Genomic DNA, 27,262 nt, shown 5'->3' on the forward strand with positions numbered 1-27,262 from the left:
GCACAGTCTGGCCCAGTAAGCCATAATTTCTCTGTAATCAGAAGCAACAGGGTGAGAGTTTTAGTGGCCATACATAATGCATGTCTTCTGGCATCACTGGGGAAGCAGGAGATGAGCACCACAGCCTGCAGGGCTGGCCACAACACCAAAAAATTGGACACCTGAATAACCAAGAAGAGCTCCAAGTGCCCCCTATGATCCCAAAGGCAGTTGGGAGCATATCCTCCCCTCTATCCCTGCTCTCCCACTATATCCCAGCTCTTTTCCACGTTCCCCATGCAGCAGCAACACATGGATGGTTTCATTGTGGCTGGTACCTATGTGCTGGTGGACCAGCCAACAGATGCCCCTTGGCACGGGTGAGGGCCAAACATCTTGCTCACACGCATCCCCCCTCTGTCATACAGTATGAAAAAAGCTTATTGAGTAGTTCATCAGCTGTAAGCACGATTAAGTACTCCAGGTATGACGTACCCCACACTCAAAGATCTCTGTGGTAGTTTGAGAGCACCCTATGCAATTGCTCCCTTGCAGCCTGTCGCTGCTACTTCCCTTTCCATTCCCACTGCCGGTCCACCATCGACCTCCTCTTCATCATCTCGGCTGATGGCTATCCAGCCTCCAGTACGCCCTCCCCAGACATCAGATCTAGTCTTCACCCCAGCTGTGACCCTCCCTCCTTATCCCCACATGCAGGGAAGCTGCTTTTATCCCCTTTTCCCTTTATTTTCCCTTGTGTGTTCTTCCCCAGCCCACTCCGATCCTTCCCTTCCTGTGCCCTTGGTCCTTCCCTAAAAATCCCAATAAGTTTTGCACATCCCTGGAAATCCCTGTGAGCATCTTATACCAAGTTTTACTCAATCCCAAAACACTCTTCTCGCTGAAACCCATAATAAACCCACTCCACTGTGGGCAATCATGCCCTTTAGCTTGCGTGGCTTTCAGGAGATTTCCTCCCCTGGACACCTGTGGGTGGGTTTCACGCCAGGGCCAAGGCTCTACCTGGTCCCTTCCACATACATGATCACACCTCCACCAAGCTCCTCCACCGGCACAGGAGCCAGACAGGGAGCATGTACGGGGGAGTCCCCCCTCTGTTTTATATCAAAAAGATGCAGGACTTGAACCAGAAACCATCCTCCTGGCCAGGTCAAGCCTCCTCCTGCCTACCTGGGGCACTAACCATGATGCCACCATGTCACGCTTCACTCTCTTGGCCATACCATGGTGAAGCAGAAGCTGCTGCTCCTTCAAAAGGTCCCCGTTGCTGTAAACCAAGGATGCTCGTCGTGGCAGCTGCAACCCAAGTGGCAGCAGGAACCATCTGCCAGAAAAGGGGAGGGAAGAAGCCAATAAAACTTCCCAGAAATGGGGGTTAGATGCTGCTGCCACCAAAATATCTAGGTTTCCCTGGGAGGAGAGCTCTCCACCCAGCACAGTGGAGCACGATCACATAAATATCAGCCCTGATTGAACTGCACAGGGCATGACATTTACCACCAGGATGTAACCTTTGAATACATCTCCTGCAAGTGATTAGCGCTGAGCACAGTCCGTGCCATTTAGCCATCACTGCTGAATGATGATCAGATTAAGTCATGACAGAGCTAAGGAAAAACGTGTGAACACGGTATGTGGAAAGCACCAGCTGGTGCTTCCCAGCCCGACCACAAGTGAAGAGCAGTGGTGGGAGCAAGGAGAGCATCAACATATGAGTTTGCTTAAGCAGAGCAGACCAGGCAATCAATATTGAGCAATGTTTGCTACAGCAAATCCTGCAAACAAACTAAGGGAAAGATCTTCTGACAACCCCCTCCAGCTGTAAGCCTCAGCACATCTGGGAGAAGTTCAGCAGACAGGCGAGTCAAGGAGACAAGGGCAGACAGCAGGCAAGCATCAACAGTAACACAAATTGGGACCCATCAGAAAATCTCCATAAGAACTGGTTTCCTACAGAAAACTGGATCTCTGACAACAGTCCTCTTTGCGTAACTTGCAACGCTGCTCAGGAGACATGTTTTCTAAATTTTTACTAAAAATTGAGTTTTTCTGTTGGAGAGGAAGACTAATGTATCTCAACCCTCACTAAGAATACATCTATCTGCTCAGAGGATGGGAAACCAGACCCTTCCCAGGCCACAAACCCAGCATCACCTACATTTTCCACTTCCCTGCTCTGAACCTGAGAAACTTGGCAGACATCAGACACCTCTTCTGCAAATCCCTCTCCAGCTTTCCAAAGCTGCAGCAAATGGTGAGCCCCACACATCGACTGGGGTGCAAGACCCTGGAATGATCTCAGTCAGGTCGTGTGTCATTGCTTGTGTGGTTTGCATAAACGATTGATGGGGGCCCCAGCAGCAGAAGGGGATTTCAGAGAGAAAAACCCAGCGACAGACCTTCAGCTTGAATAATCTTCACCAGGCTGCCATTGCCACCAGCCAAGGACCTTCTCCTAGGCTACGGGGCCACCACTAGCTCTTCCCTTGCATGTTCCTCACCAGTCTCAAGACTGGAGAGGTTTATAGACACAAACATCTCTGGCCCCCCAGCAAAGATTGTGAGCTTTGGGATATGCACCCTGCAGCAACATGTCCAGAAGACCCTGGGAACACGTGTCCTTCACCCTGCTCCACATCCTGGGGTACCAGCACCCAATACACACAAAATACAGCCTCAAGTCCAAAAATCATACCATTACCTAAACCCTCCATCCCACAAACACCCAGTAGATCACACAGATCCCTCTCCAGGGCACATTTGGTACTGGGCTATAGAGGGTTAAACTTTATAGCCTCAAAAATAACATTTTAAACCCAAAAAAGGAGGCAGAGGGGAGGGACAACATGCCATCCCCCAAGCCATGCGCTCCTGTATTCGGGGAAATCTCACCCAAATTCTTATATAAACCAATCCAAGTCCCCAGACACACCAAGAAAATTAAAATAAAAACTAAGAAAATGAAAATAAAAACTACCTCCTGCAATCCAACGGTCCCCGGGTCAGTCGCTGTACATCCTCGGGAGTTTTTGGGAAGGACACCTCCACATCAGCAAATAATCAACCGTATTGAAACGACTGTCCCCCATCTTCTGCCTGCAAACGCTCCAGCTGGTGGGTTTTTTTCCTACAGCGATTTGACTCAGAGGTCTGGCCAGACTCACAGCTCTCAAATTCGTTTAATAAATCATCTCCTCACCACGCCCAGAAGCAAAAGGCAAATCTGTGTCTCCCAGGCACCTGCTGATTGGACTAACGTGCCTCTTGCTAATTACCCCGCGAGGAAGAGTATGGCTTGAGTGACATGTTTATGAAGATAAATATTTTAACTTCACAGTTAGCACTGTAAACTTGTTCCAGCCGGAGAGTGTCTTAAGTTGATTCCAGGAGAAAATGCCTTGATAATTAATTTTTTTTTTTAAAAGGCTATGAAATATTAATTTTGGTGAAATACATAGCATGTCTTTCAGGTGCAATTAGTAGCTGCTGGTGGAGGAAAAAAAGCTCACTGGTGAAGCCCAGGGAAGGGATGGGAGCATTTTCTCCCCTCGGCAGAGGGAATGCAGCGCTCTGCCCTATCTAATCTCACTATAGCAACGGGAAGACCTTGGCAACCTGGATCTTTACAGCTATTAAGATGGGAGTGGGAAGAGTCGGGAGCGCAGCGCCGAGGGATACTCGGCCAAGGAGCTGACCTGGTTCTTACCAAGGAAATAAAGCACCCTGTCTCACTCAGGGGTGTTGGAGGGTCTGCCAAGCTCTTGGATGGGTGGTAGTCCAAGGTTGGCCCCCCAAAACTTTCTTGTGGTGCCTTTTTTTGCAGACAGAGATGCCAAAGAGGAGACATGCATCTCCCCACCACACCCTGGAGAAGGATCTCCAGGTCCTGCTGCTTGGACCTGTTGGAGCAGGTCCAGAGGAGGGCCACGAAAATGATCAGAGGGCTGGAACACCTCTCCTATGAGGACAGGCTGAGAGAGTTGGGGTTGTCCAGCCTGGAGAAGAGATGGCTCCAGGAAGACCTTATTGCAGCCTTTCAGTACTTAAAAGGGGCTTAAAAGAAAGATGGGGACAGACTTTTAGTAGGGCCTGTAGCAATAGGACAAGGGGTAATGGTTTTAAACTAAAAGAGGGGAGATTCAGACTGGATATAAGGAAGAAATGTTTTATGATGAGGGTGGTGAAACACTGGAGCAGGTTGCCCAGGGAGGTGGTAGATGCCCCATCCCTGGAAACATTCAAGGTCAGGTTGGATGGGGCTCTGAGCAACCTGATCTAGTTGAAGATGTCCCTGCTCATTGCAGGAGGGTTGGACTAGATGACCTGTAAAGGTCCCTTCCAACCCAAACCATTCTGTGATTCTATGATTCCCCAAAGTCCCAAGAAGAAGATGCTGCACTTGGGACCAGGGGCCAAGTCTGCGGCCAGCTGCTCTCCCTCAGCCCCCCGATCTCAGCCCCAGCTTCAGCCACAAGGACGTGCCCAGATGGGACGGGGACAAGGAGGGTCCCCTGTGACTGCCACCCAGCCTGGGGCTGCCAGCAACCTGCGCCACTGCCATCTCAGCGCCTCTGGAGATCGCTCACTCGCTCTCGGCTCTCGCCAGGATGATTCACCCACAAATACAAAGGCACAGAGCACTCAGATCAGCTCATTGCAAAATATTACATCCTGGTGACTGCCTGGCCCAGAGCCACTTCAGTCTTGGGCTCCTAGACAGCAGGGACAGCCCCAGGGCTAACCTGGCTGCCACCAACTCCTGGCCATAGCTTGGTCCCACCTGGACAGAGCAGTATTTGCTGTAATACTTCTCCCCTGTCAAAGAGGGACAGTTCACTAATGCCTCCTTAACAGCCCTGCACCACCCTATAAAAGGGGACTTCAAGCTGCTAGGTTCTCCAAAACCAGACCCTGCAGCTCACAGACCAGCCCTGAACATCTCCCACCCGCTCTGCTCCACCATCTCACTGTGATAGCCACCCACCAGAACAGGCTACTGACTCAGGGAGGACTGGCTGGGGACACTGCAAGGCTAAATTACTACTACTACTACTATTCAGACTGCTAGTAGGATAATAATAATCCATACTAAACTTCCAGGGTAGCATGAGTCAGCCTTTTTGGTGGCAGAAGATGTGTTTGTCTCTAGCACCACTCTTCTTGGTACCCTGAAGTCCCAGGACCACGTTCCTCCCGCTGTTCACTCCACTATCATGGTTTCCACCCAAACTCAGCTATTTCTTTCCATTCCAGCATCTGGATTAGCCCAAAGAAGTTTCTCCACCAGCCTCTGAAACACTGTCCCACAACCCAACCCTACCATAGGTGTACGTCCTCAACCCGCAGCAGCCAGGACCCCTTGGGGGGACTCCCCACCAAGATCTTCCCCACCACCAAAGTCCCTGGCTGACTCCCAGTCACACTCCTCATGATCCCAGCTTTAACTCCTCCAGGGCCTTACCAGCATTACAACATAAAGTAGGCCAATTCCAGATGGGATCAGATGCTGCTGGTCATTTTTTCCTCCAAAGAAGAGAGGAAGCTCCCACCACTTCAATTAGCTCTGTTGGGTGGATGTTGTCCAGCCAACACCTTTGCTAGAGAGCCCAACGCTGGGCACCAATGCAGCCTAGCAGAAACGTAGCTCTGTACTCAGAGCATTGCTCGCTCTCACTCCCGCAGTCCTTGGAGACAAATAAGTGATAGCACTGGAAACCTAAATCCTTCAGCAGCTGGGAGGAAGGCTGCCAAGGAGGTTTTGAAGGCCTGGTGACTTTGGACAATGGAAAGCATGGGGTATACAGTGTTTAAATACCATTATGAATGGAGGAGCAGCAGGAAAAGAGGTTAGATCAGATAAAGCAATTGCAATTTCACTCAAGAAGGGAGATGGTGGAGAAAACTTAAATATATGATCCCATCCCTCAGCCAGCTCTTCAGATGGTGTATATTGGCCAAGCTCCATGGAGCTCTGCTGATAGTCACCCACCGAGGGCTGGATCCAAGTATCTAGGACTCTTCTGAGCATTTGTCATCATTTTTGCTTGCTTTTGTTTTTTTATTTTTGACTGGGCTGGAAAATCAAATCAAAATGCACTGTGCCCCTTTACCGCACATCAAAACTGAGAGCTATCAGAGACAAATGTCAAAATTTTAATAACGGGCTAGATCCTCATCTGGTCAAAAACAGCACCCTGCTACCCTCCCTGTGTCCCCTCCATCCAGGCAGGGATCACGGCTGCCAGCAAGGTGCCAGCCCCCATGCCGGCTGTCCCAGTGGTGGGAATTTGGAGGGGCTGCCAGGTAGGATGGCAGCAGTGAGTAAATCAAAATACAGTGAGACAGCATGTCATCCTAACATCCTGTTTCAGCCTCACACATCCACCAGCATTAGATACTGGGAGGCTCTTTATCTTGTCACCAGTGACTAAGAGCACCCATGGCATGACAGTACCACAAAAATACAGGTGATGGAAAACGGCCCTTTTCCAAGTAGGATGGATCTTTTATTATGTTCTGTTTATCTCCTATATTACTAAAGAGAAAGCCATGAAGCATGCGATCCTTTTAGGTTCTCTGAATCCACTTAGATTTTATCTCCAGAGCTGGAGCTTTCCAGGAATGAAATAGCTGCAAGACACAATGTGGGTGAAACAAAATCAAATAGAGAGTCTCCAACATGAAAGGAAAACTAAAAGGATGACAGCAGTAGTTATACGGAGGGAGAAATAAGGAGGAAAGGAAATTAAAAGCAATTAAAGGGAATTAATTAGAAGGTATGATGGAACTATGAAAGAGGAAAAACAGCTATGCAGCGTTCACTAAATACCCCTAACTTTTAATTGTTGCACTTGGAACTGCAAGCCCTGGAGGTTCAAAACACCTCTGGCAGTTTCAAAAAAAAAAAAAATTCCCATGCCTTAAACAAATTACTTCTTTTCCTCTAAGTCTGCATGACGGACAAGTTTCTGAGCCTCTCTTTCAAACCATGAAGGCAGGAACGCGTCCTGCTCTCCCCTTCACTCCACCAGCCAAAGCGGACAACCCACATGGGCATATGATGCCAGGAGTTGGGGCTTCAAGTATAGTGTTGATACTGTTGTCCCAAGCGTTGGGATGAATTATTTGCACCTACCCAATGTTCCTGGTAGGGTTTTCAAAGGGCCCTGGGCATGGTGGTGCCACCATCTGCACTTGAAGTCACTAGGATGAGACCAGCTGATGGGTTAGTCCCAGGGGAGATGGCTATCAGCTGGAGCATCTCACCTTTCATCGAAATGCACTGCCTACATTTCCCACTAAAATCTAACAGTCCTTTTCATAGAATTATAGAATGCTTCGGGTTGGAAGGGACCTTTAAAGGTCATCTAGTCCAACCCCCCCCCTGCAATGAGCAGGGACATCTTCAACTAGATCAGGTTGCTCAGAGCTCTGTCCAACCTGACCTTGAATGTTTCCAGGGATGGGGCCTCCACTACCTCTCTGGGCAACCTGTTCCAGTGCCTCACCACCCTCATTGTAAAAAATTTCTTTCTTAAATCCAGTCTAAATCTGCCCTCCCTTAGTTTAAAACCATTGCTCCTTGTCCTGTCACAACAGGCCTTGCTAAAACATCTGTCCCCATCTTTCCTATAGGCCCCCTTTAAGTACTGGAAGGCTGCTATAAGGTCTCCCCACAGCCTTCTCTTCTCCAGGCTGAACAACCCCAACTCTCTCAGCCTGTCCTCGTAGGAGAGGCGCTCCAGCCCTCTGATCATTTTCGTGGCCCTCCTCTGGACCCGCTCCAACAGCTCCATGACCTTCTTGTGCTGAGGGCTCCAGAGCTGGACGCAGTACTGCAGGTGAGGTCTCACCAGAGCAGAGTAGAGGGGCAGAATCCCCTCCCTCGACCTGCTGGCCACGCTTCTTTTGATGCGGCCCAGGATACGGTTGGCCTTCTGGGCTGCGAGCGCACATTGCCGGCTCATGTCCAGCTTTTCATCCATCAGTACCCCCAAGTCCTTTTCCGCAGGGCTGCTCTCAATCACATCATCCCCCAGCCTGTATTGAAACCGAGGATTGCCCCGACCCAGGTGTAGGACCCTGCACTTGGCCTTGTTGAACCTCATGAGGTTCACACAGGCCCACTTCTCCAGCTTGTCCAGGCCCCTCTGGATGGCATCCCGTCCTTCTGGCGTGTCAACTGCACCACTCAGCTTGGTGTCATCTGCAAACTTGCTGAGGGTGCACTCGATCTCGCTGTCAATGTCATTGATGAAAATATTGAACAGCACTGGTCCCAGTACGGATCCCTGAGGGACACCACTTGTCACTGGTCTCCATCTGGACATTGAGCCGTTGACCGCTACCCTCCGGATGCGACCATCCAACCAGTTCCTTATCTACTGAACAGTCCACCCATCAAATCCCTATCTCTCCAATTTAGAGAGAAGCATGTTGTGGGGGACCGTGTCAAAGGCTTTACAGAAGTCCAGATAGATGACATCCATTGCTTTTCCCTTGTCCACTGATGTGGTAACTCCCTCATAGAAAGCCACTAGGTTGGTCAGGCAGGACTTGCCCTTGGTGAAGCCATGCTGGCTGTCTCGAATCACCTCCCTGTCCTCCATGTGCTCTAGCATAGCTTCTAGGAGGATCTGTTCCATGATCTTCCCAGGCATAGAGGTGAGGCTGACAGGTCAGTAGTTCCCAGGGTCCTCCTTTCTACCCTTTTTAAAGATGGGTGCAATGTTTCCCTTCTTCCAGTCACCAGGGGCTTCACCTGACTGACATGACTTTTCAAGTTTATTGAAACTCTCGATTTATTTGGTATTGAGACAGACTGAGGTTTGAAAGTCACAGCTGTCACAGGCCCAGCTTCCATTAGGAAGATTAATCTTCCCTGAGATGTATCTATGGGAAGATCTGAATCACAGGGTTGGATCCTGCTGTCGGTTATGCGGCGTCAACAGAATTGCATGAAGGCAAAGGAAAGCAAAGCTGGGCTGGACTGGCGAGCATCAAACCTCCTGCCGTGGGACTGGACGGGAGCAAGGCAGTAGAAAATCAGCTCTTTGGGACATTTCAGCAGAATATTTATGCCCTGTGTAGCAAAGCAGAGCCCTGCTCCAGTGCTGGGTGTGCCAGGCACTGGGGCAAGTCAATAACTGATTAATAGCGATAATCAAACTGTGATTGGGAAAGTCAATGGAGCATCTACCAGTGGTCATGTCTATGTGGTGGGATGGGAAAGCTTCAGCTGTTGGTCCCTGGGGATGTTCATGGAGACCCACTATTGCTCCGGGGCGTGCTATGGCACGTATCACAGCTTCCATCCCTAAATTAGGGGAACCTCTCGATTCCTCAGTGCTAAACGAACTCAAATAATGAAGCGGTGAGGGAACAGCCCATCCCACGGCAAACAACTGGCACTGCTGGGACAAACAGCCTGCACCTCCTTTTTCCCGTCCACTTGCCCTCCATCCACAGGAGCAAAATAATTTAGCTTTGGGCTTTTAATTAAAAGAGAAGAGCATCTAACACATTGGATCAGGGTCATGCCATCCTTTCTGAGCGCCACATTGAGAACACAAGGCGGCACCTACATGGGAGAAATACATTTAAGCTGCCAGATCATAGGCCAATTCAAAGCAAACCCTGAAGAGTCACCAGGTAGTTCTTCGGTACTCTTACACACACAGACGCCAAAGGGACAGAAGAAACTGCCTGGCAGGGGAGGAACTGGAACTGCTCTAACTGAAGGGCTGCACTCGTGGTGGAGTTGGTACTAAGAGGCACCAGTGTGCAAAGCCTCCTGCCTGCAGCTTGCAGGTAAATATAACCGATAGTGGGTTTCCTGCTGGTACAGTACCCGCTGATGGCTTTTCTAGGTGCACCTCAAAGGCAGAGAACTTTCAGTGATGGCCAAGCTGAAAACTGGGAAGAGAATCGTGGGTGGTAAGGTTCTGCTCTAGGTTAGTGCAAGAAGAGCATCACCACTGCAACGCCTGGTCTTGAACCGTGCCTGGAAAGAGCTGGTGGTCTTCAACCAGCTGCAAGCTGCTGCAACAAGGCTTTGGGGGATGTAGCACCTGTTTTGGTTGGGATTTTCTGCTTGCTAAGTTAGGCTGCTTTGTGAATTAGCCCGTCTCCTCCAGGGACCCAGGTCAGGAGCCCATGCAACTCAGCTGCATCTGCAGCAAACACTGCTGAATTCAGAAGGTGCTGGGAGATGCTGACCTTTAATTTGGGGAACCTGCAATGGATTAACATTACCTTTTCCTTAGAAAAGCAGCAGAATTCAGCTTACAAATTAAAAGGCAGCAGCAGATAAGAGATTAGCATACACTTTCCACTGCATGAGGCCGTCATCGACAAAATAACTATAAACCTTTTTTTTTAAAGCACAGTCTCTACAGAATTATTCTGCCTCCAGGCTCCATTGAGTTTGCAGCACCCTGTATTTGTTTCCCAGCTGAGACAACTGCAAGTTAAGTGTTCACTGATGTTGTTGCTGCTACAGGGATTGTGCAGCTAAATAATTCAGTAACCAATTACTGTTTAACAATATCACTCCCCATCATTTAAGCAGCAATCCAGCATCCAGGCCAAGAGACACCAGCAAAAAGGAATCTGCAAGAAGCCTTCATTTGATGTAAAGACATCGACTTGTGCACTTCTGTGCAATATACAACTTATTGACTGAAAGACAAGGTATACAGCGCATTTTATCGCATGCTAAATGAGGGCTGTAATGAATTGCTGCTTGCTTCTAGGTCACTTGTTTGATTGCCACCTAAGCAAACTGGTGATGGCAAAAGGTCCTGCCCATGGGATGGTTCCTTGGTGAAATGAGCTGCTGATCAGCTCAAGAAAAATAGGAAGCAGGACAGCCTAATACTGATTCTGTGCGTGGATCAGGAAATCTGGATTTCTCCCTCATCCCCAAAATGTATGAGACACCACCGTATTTGATGCTTTCACCAACAGCATCAGGGCCACCTCACCAAGCCAGCTCTCCAGCAAGGGCAACCAGTGTTCTCCAGCTCAGATTCATCCCACTCAGGATCCATTTCTCCCAGTCTGCCTCTGTGCCTGGATTGGGACCTAAAAATGCAGCTGCTCTCATTTTTAGAGACTCATCGATACACAGCATTCATGATCAGCTGCCCTCTTGGCTACGAGACAGGAGCTTATTTAAGGGCTGAACCTGATCTTCTTCATGCAGGGCATCACCAGAGCTCACCCAGCCCATCTCCATCACCTCAGTTCGGCAGAGAAACATGCTCAGTTTTTAAAGGTATTCCTCCTGCCTACTCAGTTCCTTGGTTGTGTGGCTTTAAAGCTTTTCTTCTGCACAGCTATAAAAGGGTGTGAGAAAACTTGGAAAGGAAACCCTGGGTGGTACAGACAACTGGAACAAGGAGCAATGTGTGCCCGGGGCAGGGGAGGGGGTGGCAGAACCCACACAATGCCATGCTGAATAGCTGCCGGGGAGGAAATGACACACCACACTATCCTGCTTTTGTCCAGGGGAGAGACCAAAATGCTCCAGAAAAAAAAACCAAAAAGGGATTATTCTGGCTTGCGCCACTCCCTCCTCTCCCCACCACCCCCATGCAGGCTACAGGCAGCAGGCAGCAGGCAGCATCCTCCAGCCCTGCCCATACTGCCCTTGCGCGAGGTGCCACCAAGCACGCCGGCCATGGTGCCTATGCTGGTGGTTCTCCCCCAGCCCCATCTCCAGAAGGACTGTGATTACAGCAGAGTCCCAGCTGCACTCACATAACCAGGTGTAACCAAAATAATTAGTTCGTTCTTTTGTAACTAAGCAACATAGAGATAGGAGTGGGGTAGGCAATGCTTTAATATTGTGTTTGTACACCTATGGCTATGGATATGCTGCTATGCCCAAAGACAATTGGACAAGGAGTAGTACGGACATGCTGCTATGCTCCCAGTACAGCCCCAGCCCATCTTGACAAAGAGTCGAGGGGTAGTTAGAATAATTGGTTTGTGTTAGAATAGGAATAAGGGTGCCAAATCATTGTTAGGAACCATGCACCATGAAGAAGGGAAGCAAGTTACATAAGCAAAGTGGGATTGCGCATACCCATAAGAAGGGGTCAACTAAAGGACACACCTGTACAGCCACCAAGGACCACCAGAGACCCCCACGGAAGCCCCTCGGAGCTCAAGGACGCATGCGTAATGACCATACAAATATGATAATTAGTTCTGGGAAATAGAATGAATATGCATGATCATTCCAGGAAATTTGATGCATATGTATGTAATCGGACAATATAAGTTTTGGTTGATGTAACCTGTGGTATGCACGCTAGGTGGAACGATCCCCCATGCATCTGGCGCCATAATAAAGAATGCCTGCTTCTTAATACTACATTGGTGTTAAGGAGTTTGATTCCCAATTTCGGTGACACTCACCCAAAAAGTAAAGTCTTAAAAACTTTTCACCCTCATCATTCCAAAGAACAGCTCAAAACCATGGTGCTTTCCAATGCCCCACCACTGGCCATAAGGTCCACTCTTACCTCTGCTGCACCCCAAGCTCAGGGATGTCCTCTCCCTCTCCCCCATCTAGGCACCCCTCCATCACATCAGCCTCATGCTGTGAGGCCTCCCCAGAGTCCATCACTAGGATGATCCCCTCCCCTCCTGCCCACAGGCTCCTCTCCTCCCTCCCCACAGCTGAGGGTCATCCTCCAGCCACCTCCAGGCCAGATCCTTCACCTGCAGCTCATGAGCCATCTCCCAAATACCCAACCACCCTTTCAAGCCCCACCCCGAGGTATTACACATTTTTTCCATATCTCTCTTTTTCCTCTTGTTTTGGTATCCCACCTATCACGTACTCCTCTGTAACAGGACCAGACCTCACGCTTTATTCCTCACCCAAAACTATCTCCATGTCTGGGCCACCTTTCACTCCTCTCTTCAGGCATAATGAAAACAAGCAAGGCACAAATGCCATTTTCTTATAAATTAAGGTAAGAAGCCCACCCTGAAAGGAACCCAAAATCTCTATAGCTGTCGGATGGTATATCTTATTTAAAACAAAACCCCAGAGGAACCCCAACTAAACAACTGTCCATAGACACAAGTTTTCCTCCTACATCCCACAGGCAATTCAAAAGGGCTCAGGCAAGATTAAGCCAAAAGATGGATTGGGGAGTACAGGAGTCAGGGAAGGGTGAATATTGTGGGACAGATCCACTCTGGTGGGACTTCAAAAGGACTTCAAAAAAGCCAATAACATAAAGCCAACTTGCCAGCAGAAGCACCCATATCAGACAGGAAGGCAACCCCAACTGATGTTCCTCTCTACTAATGGAGGAGTTGGAGGGACAGTGAGGACAATTAGGCTGAACAGGGTGAAAAGGTTTCTGCTGAGCCCGGGATGACTCCCTGGCTCTCTACTCATCACACTGCAACTCAAATCTCCTGCTTAAATTTAGTTGCCAGCACATCCAAGGCTTGGTCCAGCCTCAGTCTAGGTACTCAAAGCTTATGTTGGAGACAAGACACCAGGGTGCAGAAAGAGCTGTGCACAGACATCTGGTTTTGCCTGGAGACACAGGACACCCTCATCCAGGGCACTCTCCCCATACATGGGACCTCCTGGGGCAGAGCAGAGCTGCCCGGACCTAGAAGACAGCACCGATCACCACTTCCCAGGCTTTGCCCAAGACCACAAGCACACCCTGACAAGCACTGGGCACGGAAGAGAAGCCACCGAGTCCATCTTCAGCTGGTGCCAAACATCACAGCATCCCTTCAGCCCAAAGCAGTGCTGAGCCCAGCTCAGGGTCTGCTCTCCCTCTACAGACACCAATGCTCCTCTGCCTTCTCCAGCTATAAAACCCTCTGCCCACCCCTGGACTGGCTGGGGCCCTCAGTGCTAGAAGCTGCAAAGAAAAAATCAAAATTATCAATTGCAGCAGACACGTCTAAGTCACATTTTTCTTCTTTCATATGTCAGAGCTTGCTCCTCTTTAAGGCATTTTTATTTCAGCTCCTTGACACAGGATGAGGCTCTCCCTCCATCTTGCAGAAAAGAGAGACCACAGCACCTCCTGCATCCCACTGCCCCATGTCCCATCCCTGTCTGCACCCAGCCCCAGCTCTCAGAGCCACCCAGCAACCCGGGGACGTATACAGCTACGCACAGCTGCCTTGCATGGTGGCAGCTCCCTCTTAACAGGACTCCAGCTAATTCGGCTACATCCACGTGAGCCTCAATAACTACAGCAATGCTATGCCCGAGCGACCTGCCCCAGTCATGGAGGATGCCTGCAGGGGAGCAAGACACCCTGCACAGGCTTTTCCGGGCACCTCCTTGTCCTGGTTTCGGCTGGGATAGAGTTAATTTTCTTCCTAGTAGCTGGTATAGTGCTGTGCTTTGGATTTTAGTATAAGAATAATATTGATAACATGCTGATGTTTTGGCTGTTGCTAAGCGGTGTTTACATTGGTCAAGGACTTTCCCCCCCTTCAGCTCCCCATGCTCTGCCAGGTGCCCAAGAAATGGGAGGGGGCACAGCCAGGATAGTTGATCCAAACTGGTCAAAGGGCTATTCCATACCATATGATGTCATGCCCAGTATATAAACTGGGGGGAGTTGGCCGGGGGGTAGCGATCACTGCTCGGGGACTGGCTGGGCGTCGGTCGGTGGGTGGTGAGCAGTTGTATCTTTTTTTTTTTTTTTAATATATTTTTTCCCCTTTTTTCCCTCCTTTGGGTTTTGTTCCTCTCTCTCTCTCTCTCGTTGTTTTTCCTTCTCATTATAATTCATTATTATTATTACTATTATTTTGTTCCAATTATTAAACTGTTCTTATCTCAACCTACGAGTTTTCTTACTTTTGCTATTCCGATTCTCTCCCCCATCCCACCGGGGGGGAAGTGAGCGAGCGGCTGCGTGGTGCTTAGCTGCCAGCTGGGGCTAAACCACGACACTCCTAAAACCCAAAGCTTCCACCCTTGTTCCTCTTTCAAATAAGGATTTCTAAACTTTCACATCAGAATGATAAAAAATAAAGCTAGATCTCCACCCTCATCCTTAGTTTAATATAAACTGGAAGACCATGGGCTTTGCAAAGCTGGGCAATGAGTTGGGTGATGGAAATGGTCTGGCTTTTTTCCATTGCATCTGTTTCTGCAGGGTTAACGTGCAAGCCCACCACTGCCCCCATCTCCACCGGCAAAGTGGAGGGTGGGTTGGGAGCAAGCACATGGCTTAGGGATTGCTTTTGGCGCCTTTGTCAGGTCTGACTGAGCCTCAGTGAGCTACAGCCCTTTTGCAAACCAAAACTAGAGGCAGAAGAGGGTCAGAAATGGTGCAGACGTCTCAGGTGACATTGCACCAGCCTGCACAACGTCACCTTACTGAGTACACCTTAGCGAGGTGAACCCCAAGTAAAGATTGAAGATCTGCCACTTCCACGTGGATCAGATCTCGACCGAGAGGGGCTGCAAACCTCCTCCATGGGGCTCTGCAGCGCTCAGCCTGGATTAAGGAGGATTCCCTTTTCCTTTTGCCCTGCCTGAAGATTCATCTCGAGCATCTCCAGCTCCGAAGAAGAGTAAAACCTGACCACTGTCCCTCCAGAAAACAGCAGCAAGAGGAGGCACCGGCACAGCCCCCTTCCCAAACCCAACTGCGCAGCAAAGCCACCTACCGCAATCCTCCTGCCGGCATCCATCCCTCATCCATGGAGAAAAGCTGCTCCATGCAGATACACCGCTTCTTTATGTTCCTAATGAATTATTATTGATAACCTATAGACGTAGCTGGCCAGCCAACCTGCCGTGCCTGCAGTAGAGCCTCCTCTTGCTGAGCTGTTGAAGGATCTGACCTGGAGGTGGCTAGATGATGAGCTTCAGCTTTGGGGAGGGAGGAGGAGAGTCCATGGGAAGGTGGGGAGGGGATCATCCTGGCGATGGACTCTGGGGAAGCCCCACAGCACAAAGCCAATGTGATGGAGAGGCGCCCAAGATGGGGGAGCAGGAGAGGACATCTCTGAGTGTGGGGCGCAGCAAGGGGGGAAGATTTAGCCCTCTGGGTCATCTCAGTCACCTGGGTGTCCCCAGGACCTGAGTCACCAGGCACTCATTAGCCACCTCAGCCACCCAAGGCACCACCAGCCCCAGGGCTAGCACAATGCGGTGGCCCTGGGGAAGCATTGAAAGGCTGCGTGAAGCCGCCTGCTTCAGATTGCACTGTTTGAACGTTTGCATATTTGGAACCACATAAAACCATCCCCTAATACTAACAAAAATAGCTTAAGAGCAAAAGAGAAGTGCAACTGCAAATATATGAGGGTGTGAGCTCCATGCTGAACCCACCATGGTGGTTGCCAAAACCCACAAAGATGTCCCTATCCCCAGGAGCTCATGGTGGAGCATGAGAGGAGGCAGAGCAGGCAAGGAAAAGGTGTCCAGCAGTGGTATCCAATGCAGCAGAAAAATAGTTTGTGGGTTTTTTTACAAGCCACACCTGCACATCGTCCACCCATTCATTCCCCTCCAGACTCATCTAAACACTCACTACTTGCATGCTTCCCAAAAAGGATCGACTTTGTTAAGAAAAAGAATAGAGCCCTAGGCAAAATTAGGTTTTTGTCTCCCAAATAGGCAATTATCTCTTGCAAAACTGTGTAAGTCTAAAATGCAGGAGAGGCAATATTAAGCTTTACTAAAATGGTGCCTTTAAAGTACAAATTGTTGCAACATGTGAAAATAACATGGGGGATTTGCAGCAGTGGAAAACTGGGACTACATTTTATTTTATACTGTCCAGGCGTACTGGGCTCCAACAGAGATGACCCTAAAAAATCACAACTACAGCTATATTAAATACAGCACCCCATTTTTATTTTAGAGGAGGTGAAAATGAACTGCTTCCCCATTCCTCCTGAAGCCTCCATAGATACGCTCTAAATACGACTGAGCAACCTGGATTTCCAAGGTATACCTGTAATATATGTAAAACACAAACCAAACTGCAATATATACCTAATATATGGTGGTGTGATGTGCCTAAAAATGTTCTTGGTGTTTATTTGGGACTGCCTATAGAAGAAAACCCTGATGTTCCTACCTGCGTGGTAACATGGGCATGCTAGATGAATATCAGAATGTCTTCATTGCCCACCATCAATACGCATAGGTATTAAGTAGACAGATGCAGACAGAGATTAGGAAACATTTTTGGAGATCATTAGGACAGCCCTTAAAAAGGCACAAGCTTCAGGATGCAATGAACTGAAAGGCAAAACAGAGACTTGAGATTTACATCCCAGATCAGGCTCTGGAACATGAAGCAATAACGGTGGTTCTGGATAGCACAGGCAGCAAACTGCATCTAATGTGACTTCTTCAGACAGGCAAAGCAGGCAGGAATGAAGCAGGCACAGGTCTATGCAGATTCCAGCCATGACACACTTGGCAGAGATTAAAAAGTCTAAGTGCTTTCTAAAGAACAAAAAAAAAAAAAGAGCTCCTTTGGTCATTAGTTCATTTATTTTTATATGAAAAAAGAAAATAAACAGCATCTCCTGGAACAGTTTCAGGGATGCCCCTCCTGCACGTCTGCTCTCCCCCACAACCATCAAAAGAACTGAGCTGAAGGTGAAGCAGTTTTACAGGGGCAGAGAAGCACACAGCTCTGGAAATCCCTTGGAAAAATGGATTCCTTCTCATGCCTGAGCATATCAGACCCTCGACCTCTCCTGCCACCGGGATCACCAGCATGTCCCCATCCAGGACCACAGCTGGCACAAAACCATCCCAGCATTTTGCAGGAAACGCTGCACATAAATGCCTGCACAAAACAAATGCAAAATTATGCAGCTAATTTGCATGTGTAATTACTATGAATTAGTATGCAATTGGCCAATTAGATTCCCTTCTTGCATGTATGCCGTTTCTAAATTCAGGCCTCATCATGGAGCGATCTCCTGGTTTGATAAGCGGTCCAGCCGATGGGCTGTCTCCAAGTTCTGCTCCCAACGTCAAGATCATGCTCCAGCTCCTTCATGGGCTTCCATCACAAGTACAGACTAAAAATATTCACTGATCCCAGACAGCTTTCAATAAATTCACAGGATTTTATCTATAAGGTGACCTCCGAAGCTACATCAGCAACTGCTGTGAAGACACCATCCTCCTCCTCCCTGCTTCTCCCTAGACCGATGCACGTTTAAAACACGCTGTGTTTTAACACGATAGTTTTTCTACCTCTTGCTTTCAGCTGGGATTGCATGCTCAAACCAAGAACAAATGGGTATTTTACAAGGATGGCTGGGCATTTCTTTACAATTCAAAGCCCAATAAAGATAACGGGCTTAGAATAACCCTGCACGCACAGCCCCGGAGAAGGTCTGCTCCTGAAATCAATGGACTAACCAGGTGAATAAAATCACTCACACTTGGAAGTGTTGCGAGCTCAGTCCATAATAAAAGACATTTAAAAAGGCATCAAAAATAACACAGGTGGTGCTGCAGGAGTACGTACATACACGTACAGACGAAGCTTCTGAAGTGGGATATTCAAGTTGCATCAATATCACAAAAAATGAGGTTAACACCCTCTTTTTTGTATTTTGAAGGGGAATCATAAAATGAGTTATTTGTAAACTGACACTAAATTAATTTACAAGTTGATGTTTATTTTGTGAAGCCCGTCATTATTATTGGTCACTTTAAATTTACAACCTGAACCCAGTAAATTCCTGCATCATCATATTAATTGCACATTATCAAAGGGCTTATTTATAGCCTTATCATTTGAAATGGTGATCGTTAAAGAAACCCTGCTGCTTGTTTCCCGCTTACAATTTCACATAGCATCTCTATGCTTCTCAACGGGCTGGCCAAGAAACGTTTGTCTTCTTGGGGAAAAAAAAAAAAGATGCTAAAACAGAATATCAGGGATTAATTTAATCAATCCAGGGCACCAACCAACACCAGGTCCGCACCAACGCCTGGTGCCTTTGGGTTGAAGAGAAGACCAAGGCCCCCAATACCAAATTCCAGCCCCAAAAAGAAACTCCAAGCTGCAAACATCCAAAAAAGGACGATTTATAAAGGCAAGGCTGACAAGTGGAGCACTGCCGGCAGACGGCAATGCAATAACAACGCTGCCTGCAAATCCCCGCTGAGCAACTTCAGTGACTATCATCAGTCATGTTTCTCTCCTCCTCTATTTAATTGACAATCAAGATGCTTAAAAGCAACAATGAATACCTCGAATGTTTTCTCTCACATCCCTCTTGGTGTCACCATGATTGACTTCTGGAACTTAATTCTCAAGCTGCAGTCACCAATTTTGGTGAATCTTCTGGACTTTAACCTCAAGCTCATTGCTGACCCAGCTGAGGTTGCTGTGCTCCTGCCCACCCTTTTTTGGTTTTACTTTGATCGTGTGTTCATCACAGAGCAAGGCAACCTAAAAATAAATCCCCCAAAGGGATTTATATTTAAAAGTTGCCAATGGCTTCTTACTCGTGTCCCTGTGCCAAGGTACAACATGCTCTACAGAAGGGCTCGTCTTTGTTGCAGTCATGGAGTTCATCACCTGCCAATTAGCTTGAGGTCCATACATTTGCTAATGCTAATTTGGTTACTCCCATCAGATTTGATCAAGTATGCAAGTCTTCAGGTCTTATGCTAGGCAAAGCCTGGAGAAAGGAGAAGGCCTGAGCCAATAAATAAATAAAAATATCATTTTTGGATTAAATTGAAAAAAGAGGGCAAGAAGTAAACTTTTCTCCTCCCTCCCGACCTCCTCCTCTGATGCACGTTGTTAAACATGATGCAATGAGAAGGTTCAGATAGCATTGGAAAGGCTCCTTCCACCAGGAACAGAGCCCAAGAGGTGCTACAGGGCCAAAGGCCATCTTGCAGACTGGTGAATCTCATCTGCACTAGACCCAAAATCTGCAAGAAGTAGCCACAACAGGTTGGGAGACACCACTTTTCTCAGCAAATCAGTACCCTGTAAGGTTACTTAGGACTTTCTAGAGCATTGTTCATCCCACAACCCAAAAGGACCCATGTCCCTCTTGGGGGTGCTTGGCTGGCAGAGGTGACAACTTTCAGATAAACCATAAAGCTGCTGGTTTTGCCCACTGGAAGACATAAATAAAATGTCCACATCATGTTCATAGGAGGTATCCTGGACAGTTTCCAATAGGGTTCATCCTATTTGTGGACCCAAATTTTCCCTGCAGCTCCAAGTGGAGGCAGTAATTCTGCATTTCAGGTCCTGAACCCTGGTGTAGGTTTGTTATTAAACAGTTGATGCTGTCTTGAAGCCTGGGAGCAACGTTTTATGTGCATGTGAGAGTTTATAGAACATTTGGGTGTCATTTCTGATGAATGGCCCTGCATAAATGTTAGATCTCTAACCCGTCGCTCTTGCAAATACTATTATTTTTTTTCTTATTTATTTGCATTGCAGTAATTCATTCAGGTGCCAACTATGACTGATGCCATGCTATTGATATGCAGCCTGACAGCAGCAGCAAGAGACAGAACCGGCTCTACAGACCACACAGGAGAAAAGGAAGCATCACGGCTGGCGTTTCACAGGTGGGGAACGGAGGTGAAACCAGATGATGTCCCCAAATCCCAAGGAAAACTGCAGCAAAATGAACAGAAAGAGAACCCCAGTCCCCAGAGCACCCATCTAAGCGTTTAACCAGAAGAGGACCACAGAAGTCCCATCTCAGGCAGAACAAGGAGTCTCAGACAGACCTTTCATACTGAGATGCATGTCCCACCAAAACACCTAGACATGACAAGAGCAACTAAAGGCCATCAGCTCATGCCTCTGCAAAGCCAGACCCAGATAAAGCTGTCCTAGCTGGGACAGCCTCCCTACCCGCCCCAGAGACCCGCTTCCCTGTAGGAACAACAAGCACACCCAACACGTGCTCCAGCGCTGGTTTGTATGGACTGGCAGGATGAGATGCTATCAGCCCATACTGCTCCTCTTCTCTATAGAGTGCCCCAAGACAGCGTGCAAGCCCTGCTGCTGGTGAGCAATGCAGAAGTGGTGAGTGGATTTTGCAATATCCCAGCTCTGGTCTGGCAAGGTGTGGACCTGCACCACACTTGACCTTGACAAAACCAACATGCTGTCCAAAAGCAGGTTGATGTGGCCCACCGGCACCCATGAGGATGTGGGCTAACTTCACATCTGTGGCCAGACCCTGTGTCACCTCCTCTACCTGTGCCAGATGTTTGTCCCACTGCATGAAGGGCCATGTGTGTGGACAACCACCACGGCCACAGGTGACAGCAAGCTGCTGCCACCCTGAGCCACAGCAGCCAAGGTGTCACCAGGATGGGCTGGACCTCCAAGCCATGTGGGTCTGCTAAGAGCCTGGTCTGGCTCCCTGGGAACTGCACCACCATCTGCAACGGAGGCAGAGCTGGCTCCTGGTTCTACTTGCCACCAGGAACAGGCAGTGTCATCACACCCTTTGAAGTCTTTCTTCTGAGCCCTGCTCTTATAGCAACTCCCATTGCTCCTGGAGATCCACTGGAGAGGAAACCAGCAGCCTGGCAAGCCCCACTGCTCCCCACGCGCCTGCTCCTTCCTCCTCAAAAAAAAAAAAAAAAACGCAAACCCTTTCAGACCAACCAGCTTAGGTAAATAAGCCAACGCACCTCCTCCCGACAACGACAACAGAGAAGTAAGATCTAATTAAATAAATGAAACAGATTCATAAGACTGGGGAGGGTTGTTTCTTCGAACTGGTCACGGTGAGATTAAAAGCACAGTGAGACACGGATCCCTTTTCACCGGAGCACTGTGAAACGAGTGGCACAGACCCAGCAGAGCTGAAAATACACAGCAGAACACACCCTTCCCTCTAAACACACCTGCGACTTCCCCCCCCCTTTTTCTCTCCCACATCCTCTCTGGAAAAGCCAAACTTCATTCATTACAGAACCAAACTATTTCCTTTTTTATTCTAATATTTCCTTTTTTTTATATAGGCGACCATCTGGGAGCAGGGAGGGGAAAGGAAGCCCTGGAGCTTTTCAGACACAATAAAAAAAAAAGTATAATTAAAACCAAAAAGCATAAACAAACAAACCACGTTACCCAGAATAATGACTTCGGGGAAAAGTGCAAAAAAAAATTGTATAAGCTTCTGGAGCGTGGCAGGAGAAGAGAACGGAGAGTCCTCGCTGCTGAGGAGAGCATGCTGCTGTGGTGGGACAGCAGCTGGGACAGCAGCTGGGACAGCAGGGATGCTCTGGGCGAGCCAGGAAGGAGAAGGGTTTCACATAGATTTAGCTGCCTAAATATGTCTTCAGGCACCTGGTTCTGGTAATTGCAAAGCCCCAGTCTAGGCAAACTCAGACTTTTTTAATATGGTGTAATTGCCCCTCTACACCCCTCTGGTGAGACCCCACCTGGGGTACTGCATCCAGCTCTGGAGCCCTCAGTACAGGAAAGACATGGACCTGTTAGAGTGGGTCCAGAGGAGGGCCACAAAAATGATCAGAGGGCTGGAACACCTCTCCTATGAGGACAGGCTGAGAGAGTTGGGGTTGTTCAGCCTGGAGAAGAGAAGGCTCCAGAGAGACCTTATTGTGGCCTTTCAATACTTAAAGGGGGCTTAAAAGAAAGTCCAACACTCCCTGCAATGAGCAGGGACATCTTCAACTAGATCAGGTTGCTCAGAGCTCTGTCCAACCTGACCTTGAATGTTTCCAGGGATGGGGCCTCCACTACCTCTCTGGGCAACCTGTTCCAGTGCCTCACCACCCTCATTGTAAAAAATTTCTTTCTTAAATCCAGTCTAAATCTGCCCTCCCTTAGTTTAAAACCATTGCTCCTTGTCCTGTCACAACAGGCCTTGCTAAAACATCTGTCCCCATCTTTCCTATAGGCCCCCTTTAAGTACTGGAAGGCTGCTATAAGGTCTCCCCGCAGCCTTCTCTTCTCCAGGCTGAACAACCCCAACTCTCTCAGCCTGTCCTTGTAGGAGAGGTGCTCCAGCCCTCTGATCATTTTTGTAGCCCTCCTCTGGACCTGCTCCAACAGCTCCATGTCCTTCTTGTGCTGAGGGCTCCAGAGCTGGACGCAGTACTGCAGGTGAGGTCTCACCAGAGCAGAGTAGAGGGGCAGAATCCCCTCCCTCGACCTGCTGGCCACGCTTCTTTTGATGCAGCCCAGGATACGGTTGGCCTTCTGGGCTGCGAGCGCACATTGCCGGCTCATGTCCAGCTTTTCATCCATCAGTACCCCCAAGTCCTTCTCTGCAGGGCTGCTCTCCATCCCTTCATCCCCCAGCCTGTATTGATACCAGGGGTTTCCCTGACCCAGGTGCAGGACCCTGCACTTGGCCTTGTTGAACCTCATGAGGTTCACACAGGCCCACTTCTCCAGCTTGTCCAGGCCCCTCTGGATGGCATCCCATCCTTCTGGCGTGTCAACTGCACCACTCAGCTTGGTGTCATCTGCAAATATAAACCCCTCTGAGCTAGTCTTGTTTTATAGCTTCATCATTTTCGGCAGCAGCATGCAATATTCTGTAGTGATGAGAAACTGTGGGCACGCAGGGCTGTCGGCATTACCCAGAACCAAGCTGATGTTCCCCTGAAAAACAGGGAGCACAGAGGGATGTACCTATTGCTCCTGTCCTAGGAAGGAAGTGTTTTGGGGGGATGCTTTGCACCCAAGGGTTTCCACTGTGATGCAGCACCCAAGTCCCTAAAAATAATGAGGTGCAAGAGCCACATGGAAATTATGGTGAGGAGGAGGGGGATAGCATGCAGCATTGAGACAGGGCTAGCAGAAAACACGGGCAGCACAGGCAGCCATGCTCCTGAGATACCGACACTGCAGCAGAGAAGATAAATGACTGTCCCAAGGCCACGCAGCGAGGCAGTGTCCCCTCTACATGACTTTCAGTCCCTGCTCTGACACAGGATCACCAAGGGATCCTTCAACAAAATGTTATATTGGCTTCAAAATAGTGTGATTTATTTTATTCCCATACACACACACGCACATATAAATGTACTTTTTTTTGCCTCCTTCTTTCTTATCTTTCCAGACGCACTCAAGCACACTTCAAAACCTCTCTGAATAACCAGAAAAAGTAAAAAATTCATATTTTTCCACTAAAGGAGAACTCATAGGGGTTGACTTGACTCCAGGAGCTGGGGCTTTGCGTGAAGCAGGATGCTGCCAACAGTGCCCCTGGAAAATCAGTGCCTGTATTTACAACTGCACGCTGGGAGATACTGCAAATATTTCCTAGAAGCTATAAAACCCATCCCAACAATTGCAATGGGAGCGGGGATGAATTAGCTGAAGTCTGTCACTTGGAGAAGTCACGCTGGAGGAGATCCATCTAGGTAATCCATCTTTCTGCTGTGTTATACAATGACACGGTAATGGCCAGCCCAGAGGGATTTCCTTCAGGAAAACTCAACTGTTACTAAAATGGTAATTTAATACCGAGCAAGAATTCAGCTGCCGTTAGACCGAGGGATGGACACGACAGGGAATAAAATATTACAGTCCCCATTCAAATATTTTTATTTATAAGAGCAGAAATAAATAGACCTATCTGCAGGCTGCAAAGAGAAGAGGCTGAGATTAAAAGAAAAGAAGAAAACCTGCACACATCGATTGCTTCTTTGCCATTTTTCCTAATAAATAGCCCGGCATGGCTGTGCTGATGGGTGGCTGGGGTGGAGGAGGGCATGCTGCCCAGCTCTTGCAGGGACACAGGACACAAATCTGAGCTCAGGCTCTGCCCTTTTGTGTTGATTAAAAAAAAAGAAGCAAGCAAGCAAGCCAGAAAAGTTATGTAGCTAATAAAGGGCTCTATTGTGCCATCAATTTTTTAAGCTTTAATGATTTCGGGAGGAAGTTCAGCTCAGCAATCAATAGCACAATATGGGCAGGAGGGCTCAGAGGAAATTCAGCACCGGAGCTGCGGTGAGGGCTGGCAGAATGGGGGGTTCAGAGGAAGGGGGTTCCCCTTGCTCGGGGCAGAGGGAGGCTCCCGGGACCCCGCACAGGCTGGGCCTGTCCCCTGTCCCACACAGCTCCCCGTCCTGTTTTAGCCAGCACGGTGCGAGCTCCCCCTCCTGCTGCACGGCATGTGCTGCCAGGGGACAACGGAGGTGTTTGGGGATGCTAGGGCCGCTGCCAGCAGCGCAGGAGGTGGCCTCATACTCCCCGCACCCGGGCTGAGCACGTCTTGGGGATGCTCGCCCCATGCTGAGCACATCCCAGGGATGCTCCCCCCATGCTCCCCGCACCTGGGCTGAGCACATCCCAGGGATGCTCCCCCCATGCTCCCTGCACCCGGGGCTGAGCACATCCCAGGGATGCTTGCCCCACGCTCCCTGCACCCAGGCTGAATGCATCCTGGGGATGCTCGCCCTGTGCTGAGCACATCCCAGGGATGTTCACCCCACACTCCCTGCACCCAGGGCTGAGCACATCCCAGGGATGCTCACTGCATGCTGAGCACATTCCCAGGGATGCTCGCCCCACGCTCCCCGCACCCAGGCTGAGCACGTCCCAGGGATTCTCAGCCCACGCTCCCTGCACCCAGGCTGAGCACATCCCAGGGATGCTCACCACCAGGCCCACCGGTCCCCAGGCACCACGGCCAGGGGCACACGGGCAGACCCCCAGGTCACCCTCCTCCGGGCAGCCCACTCGGAGGGCAACCAGCCCCGCTCCTGCCCGTAGCAGGAGCACACGCCGGCAGACGTACCGCATCGCCGAGGCTCGGTGCTGCCACCGGGGAGGCAGGACGCGGGGTTATCCGGGGGGGATCCTGCGCCAGGCAAACCTAAGTGACACGGTGATACAGCGTGAAGCCCTTCAGCATCAGCAGGGACGACGCCTGGCCCGAGGTGCCACCCTAACCCCGTGCACAAGCCACAGCCACCTCCAAGTTTACACGGGCTCAGGCAGCAGCCGGATAAATAATCAGAATAAAAACCCACCCAGGACTCCACAGCACCAGGGGGGCCCTGAGCAAGGTGCAGAGGAGAAGGGATGGGCTGTGATGGGGTCACCCCCCACATCCTATCCTTAATTTCAAGTAAAAGCTGATCCTATAAGTCGGCGTGCGCTTGGCAGTGCTCAGGATCACGTCGGCTGCAGCGCGAGCAACCGCAGGCAGCAGCAACTCCAGAAAAAGTTTTGCCACAATACAAAAAAAATTTTAAAAAATTAATTATAATAATTATTCAACAAAAAAAAGGGAAGGGGGGGGGAATAGCAGACCTGGAAGTGATGGTGACAGCGGTGCTGCCTCTGCGTGATGCTGCCACAGCTCGGGGACCCACCGGTGCTGCGACCCCGCCGGGAGAATCAGGCACCTTCCCCCCGGTCCCGAGGAGGGGAGACTGCCGCCGCCGCCGCCTCCCCACGCAGGAGGGTCCACGCGGGGCGGGGAGGAGGTCGCTGGGGTGGGGGGACACGTCCCGCCGGGGCACCCCCCCGGTCCCCCGTCGGTGCAGGCAGCAGACGAGGGACCCCGAGCCTCGTTCCCCCCCCTACGCCCCCCGGTACGGGAATTCCGGTGGGGCCAGGCAGGAGGAAATGGGACTTTTTAAAACATATTAAATAAAATAAGAAAAAGAACTTACCGTCTAAAACGAAATTAAAAGGGAGGAAACCCCGGCGACGCGGAACGGGGGGAGCATCGCCCCCGCCGGTGGGGCGGGACGGAGCAGGGGCAGCGGCAGCACCGCGCACCTCGGCGGGGCAGCGGCTGAGGACGGGGGACGCGGACGGGGACCCACCTGCGTGCCGGCAGCCGCCCACCCCGTCCGGCGGCGGCGGCGCTGACCCGCGGCTGCCGTCGGCGGCGAGCGAAGGGCCCGGATGTCGGCAGCCCGCTCCCTCCCCTCAGCGCGGCTCGCTCGCTCGCCCCCCCCTCCGCCGCCTCCGCCGCCGCCGCCACCGCAGCCCGGGGCGGCCCCACCCCCGCCGAGGGGGGAGCACAGACCACGGGGCGGGGGGGTTGAGGGGGGTCCCGCCGTCCCGCCCGCCCCGTTGGGGCGCCGCGCGCTGCCACGTGGGACTGGCGGGGGAGGTCACCCCTCCGCCCTCCCCCCCCCTGCCGCGGCGGGCTTGACAGGTCCACGCGACCAAACAAACCGCGGCGGAGGGGGGGGCGGCTCAGCCAATCGGGGCGGAGGGGCGGGGCCGGCGGCCGCCTGAGGAGAGCGCGGTGGCCGCGCGCCCCGGGGTCTGAG

At 50.1% G+C, this 27,262-nt stretch overlaps 1 protein-coding gene across 6 annotated transcripts in view; it reads right to left on the minus strand.

Moving 5' to 3' along the window:
• ZBTB7C (zinc finger and BTB domain containing 7C) overlaps window positions 1-26,899 on the minus strand; it is a 173,002-nt gene extending 146,103 nt beyond the window's left edge. The window contains exons 1-2 of one of the 6 annotated variants that reach the window (XM_075488795.1): window positions 26,651-26,899; window positions 25,768-25,845 (exon numbers count right to left, since the gene is read on the minus strand). Coding sequence is in view for 1 of the 6 variants with exons in the window: in XM_075488791.1 (XP_075344906.1) it covers window positions 25,768-25,772 (5 nt within the window). In the remaining 5 variants the exon portion in view is untranslated. The remainder of the gene's footprint in view (window positions 1-25,767; window positions 25,846-26,650) is intronic. The other 5 variants (XM_075488796.1, XM_075488792.1, XM_075488791.1 and 2 more) reach the window with 5 other exon arrangements.
• Between the last annotated feature and the right edge of the window lie 363 nt (window positions 26,900-27,262).

The sequence above is a fragment of the Mycteria americana genome (genome assembly GCF_035582795.1).
Source record: "Mycteria americana isolate JAX WOST 10 ecotype Jacksonville Zoo and Gardens chromosome Z unlocalized genomic scaffold, USCA_MyAme_1.0 Scaffold_18, whole genome shotgun sequence".
NCBI classification, from domain to species: domain Eukaryota; kingdom Metazoa; phylum Chordata; class Aves; order Ciconiiformes; family Ciconiidae; genus Mycteria; species Mycteria americana.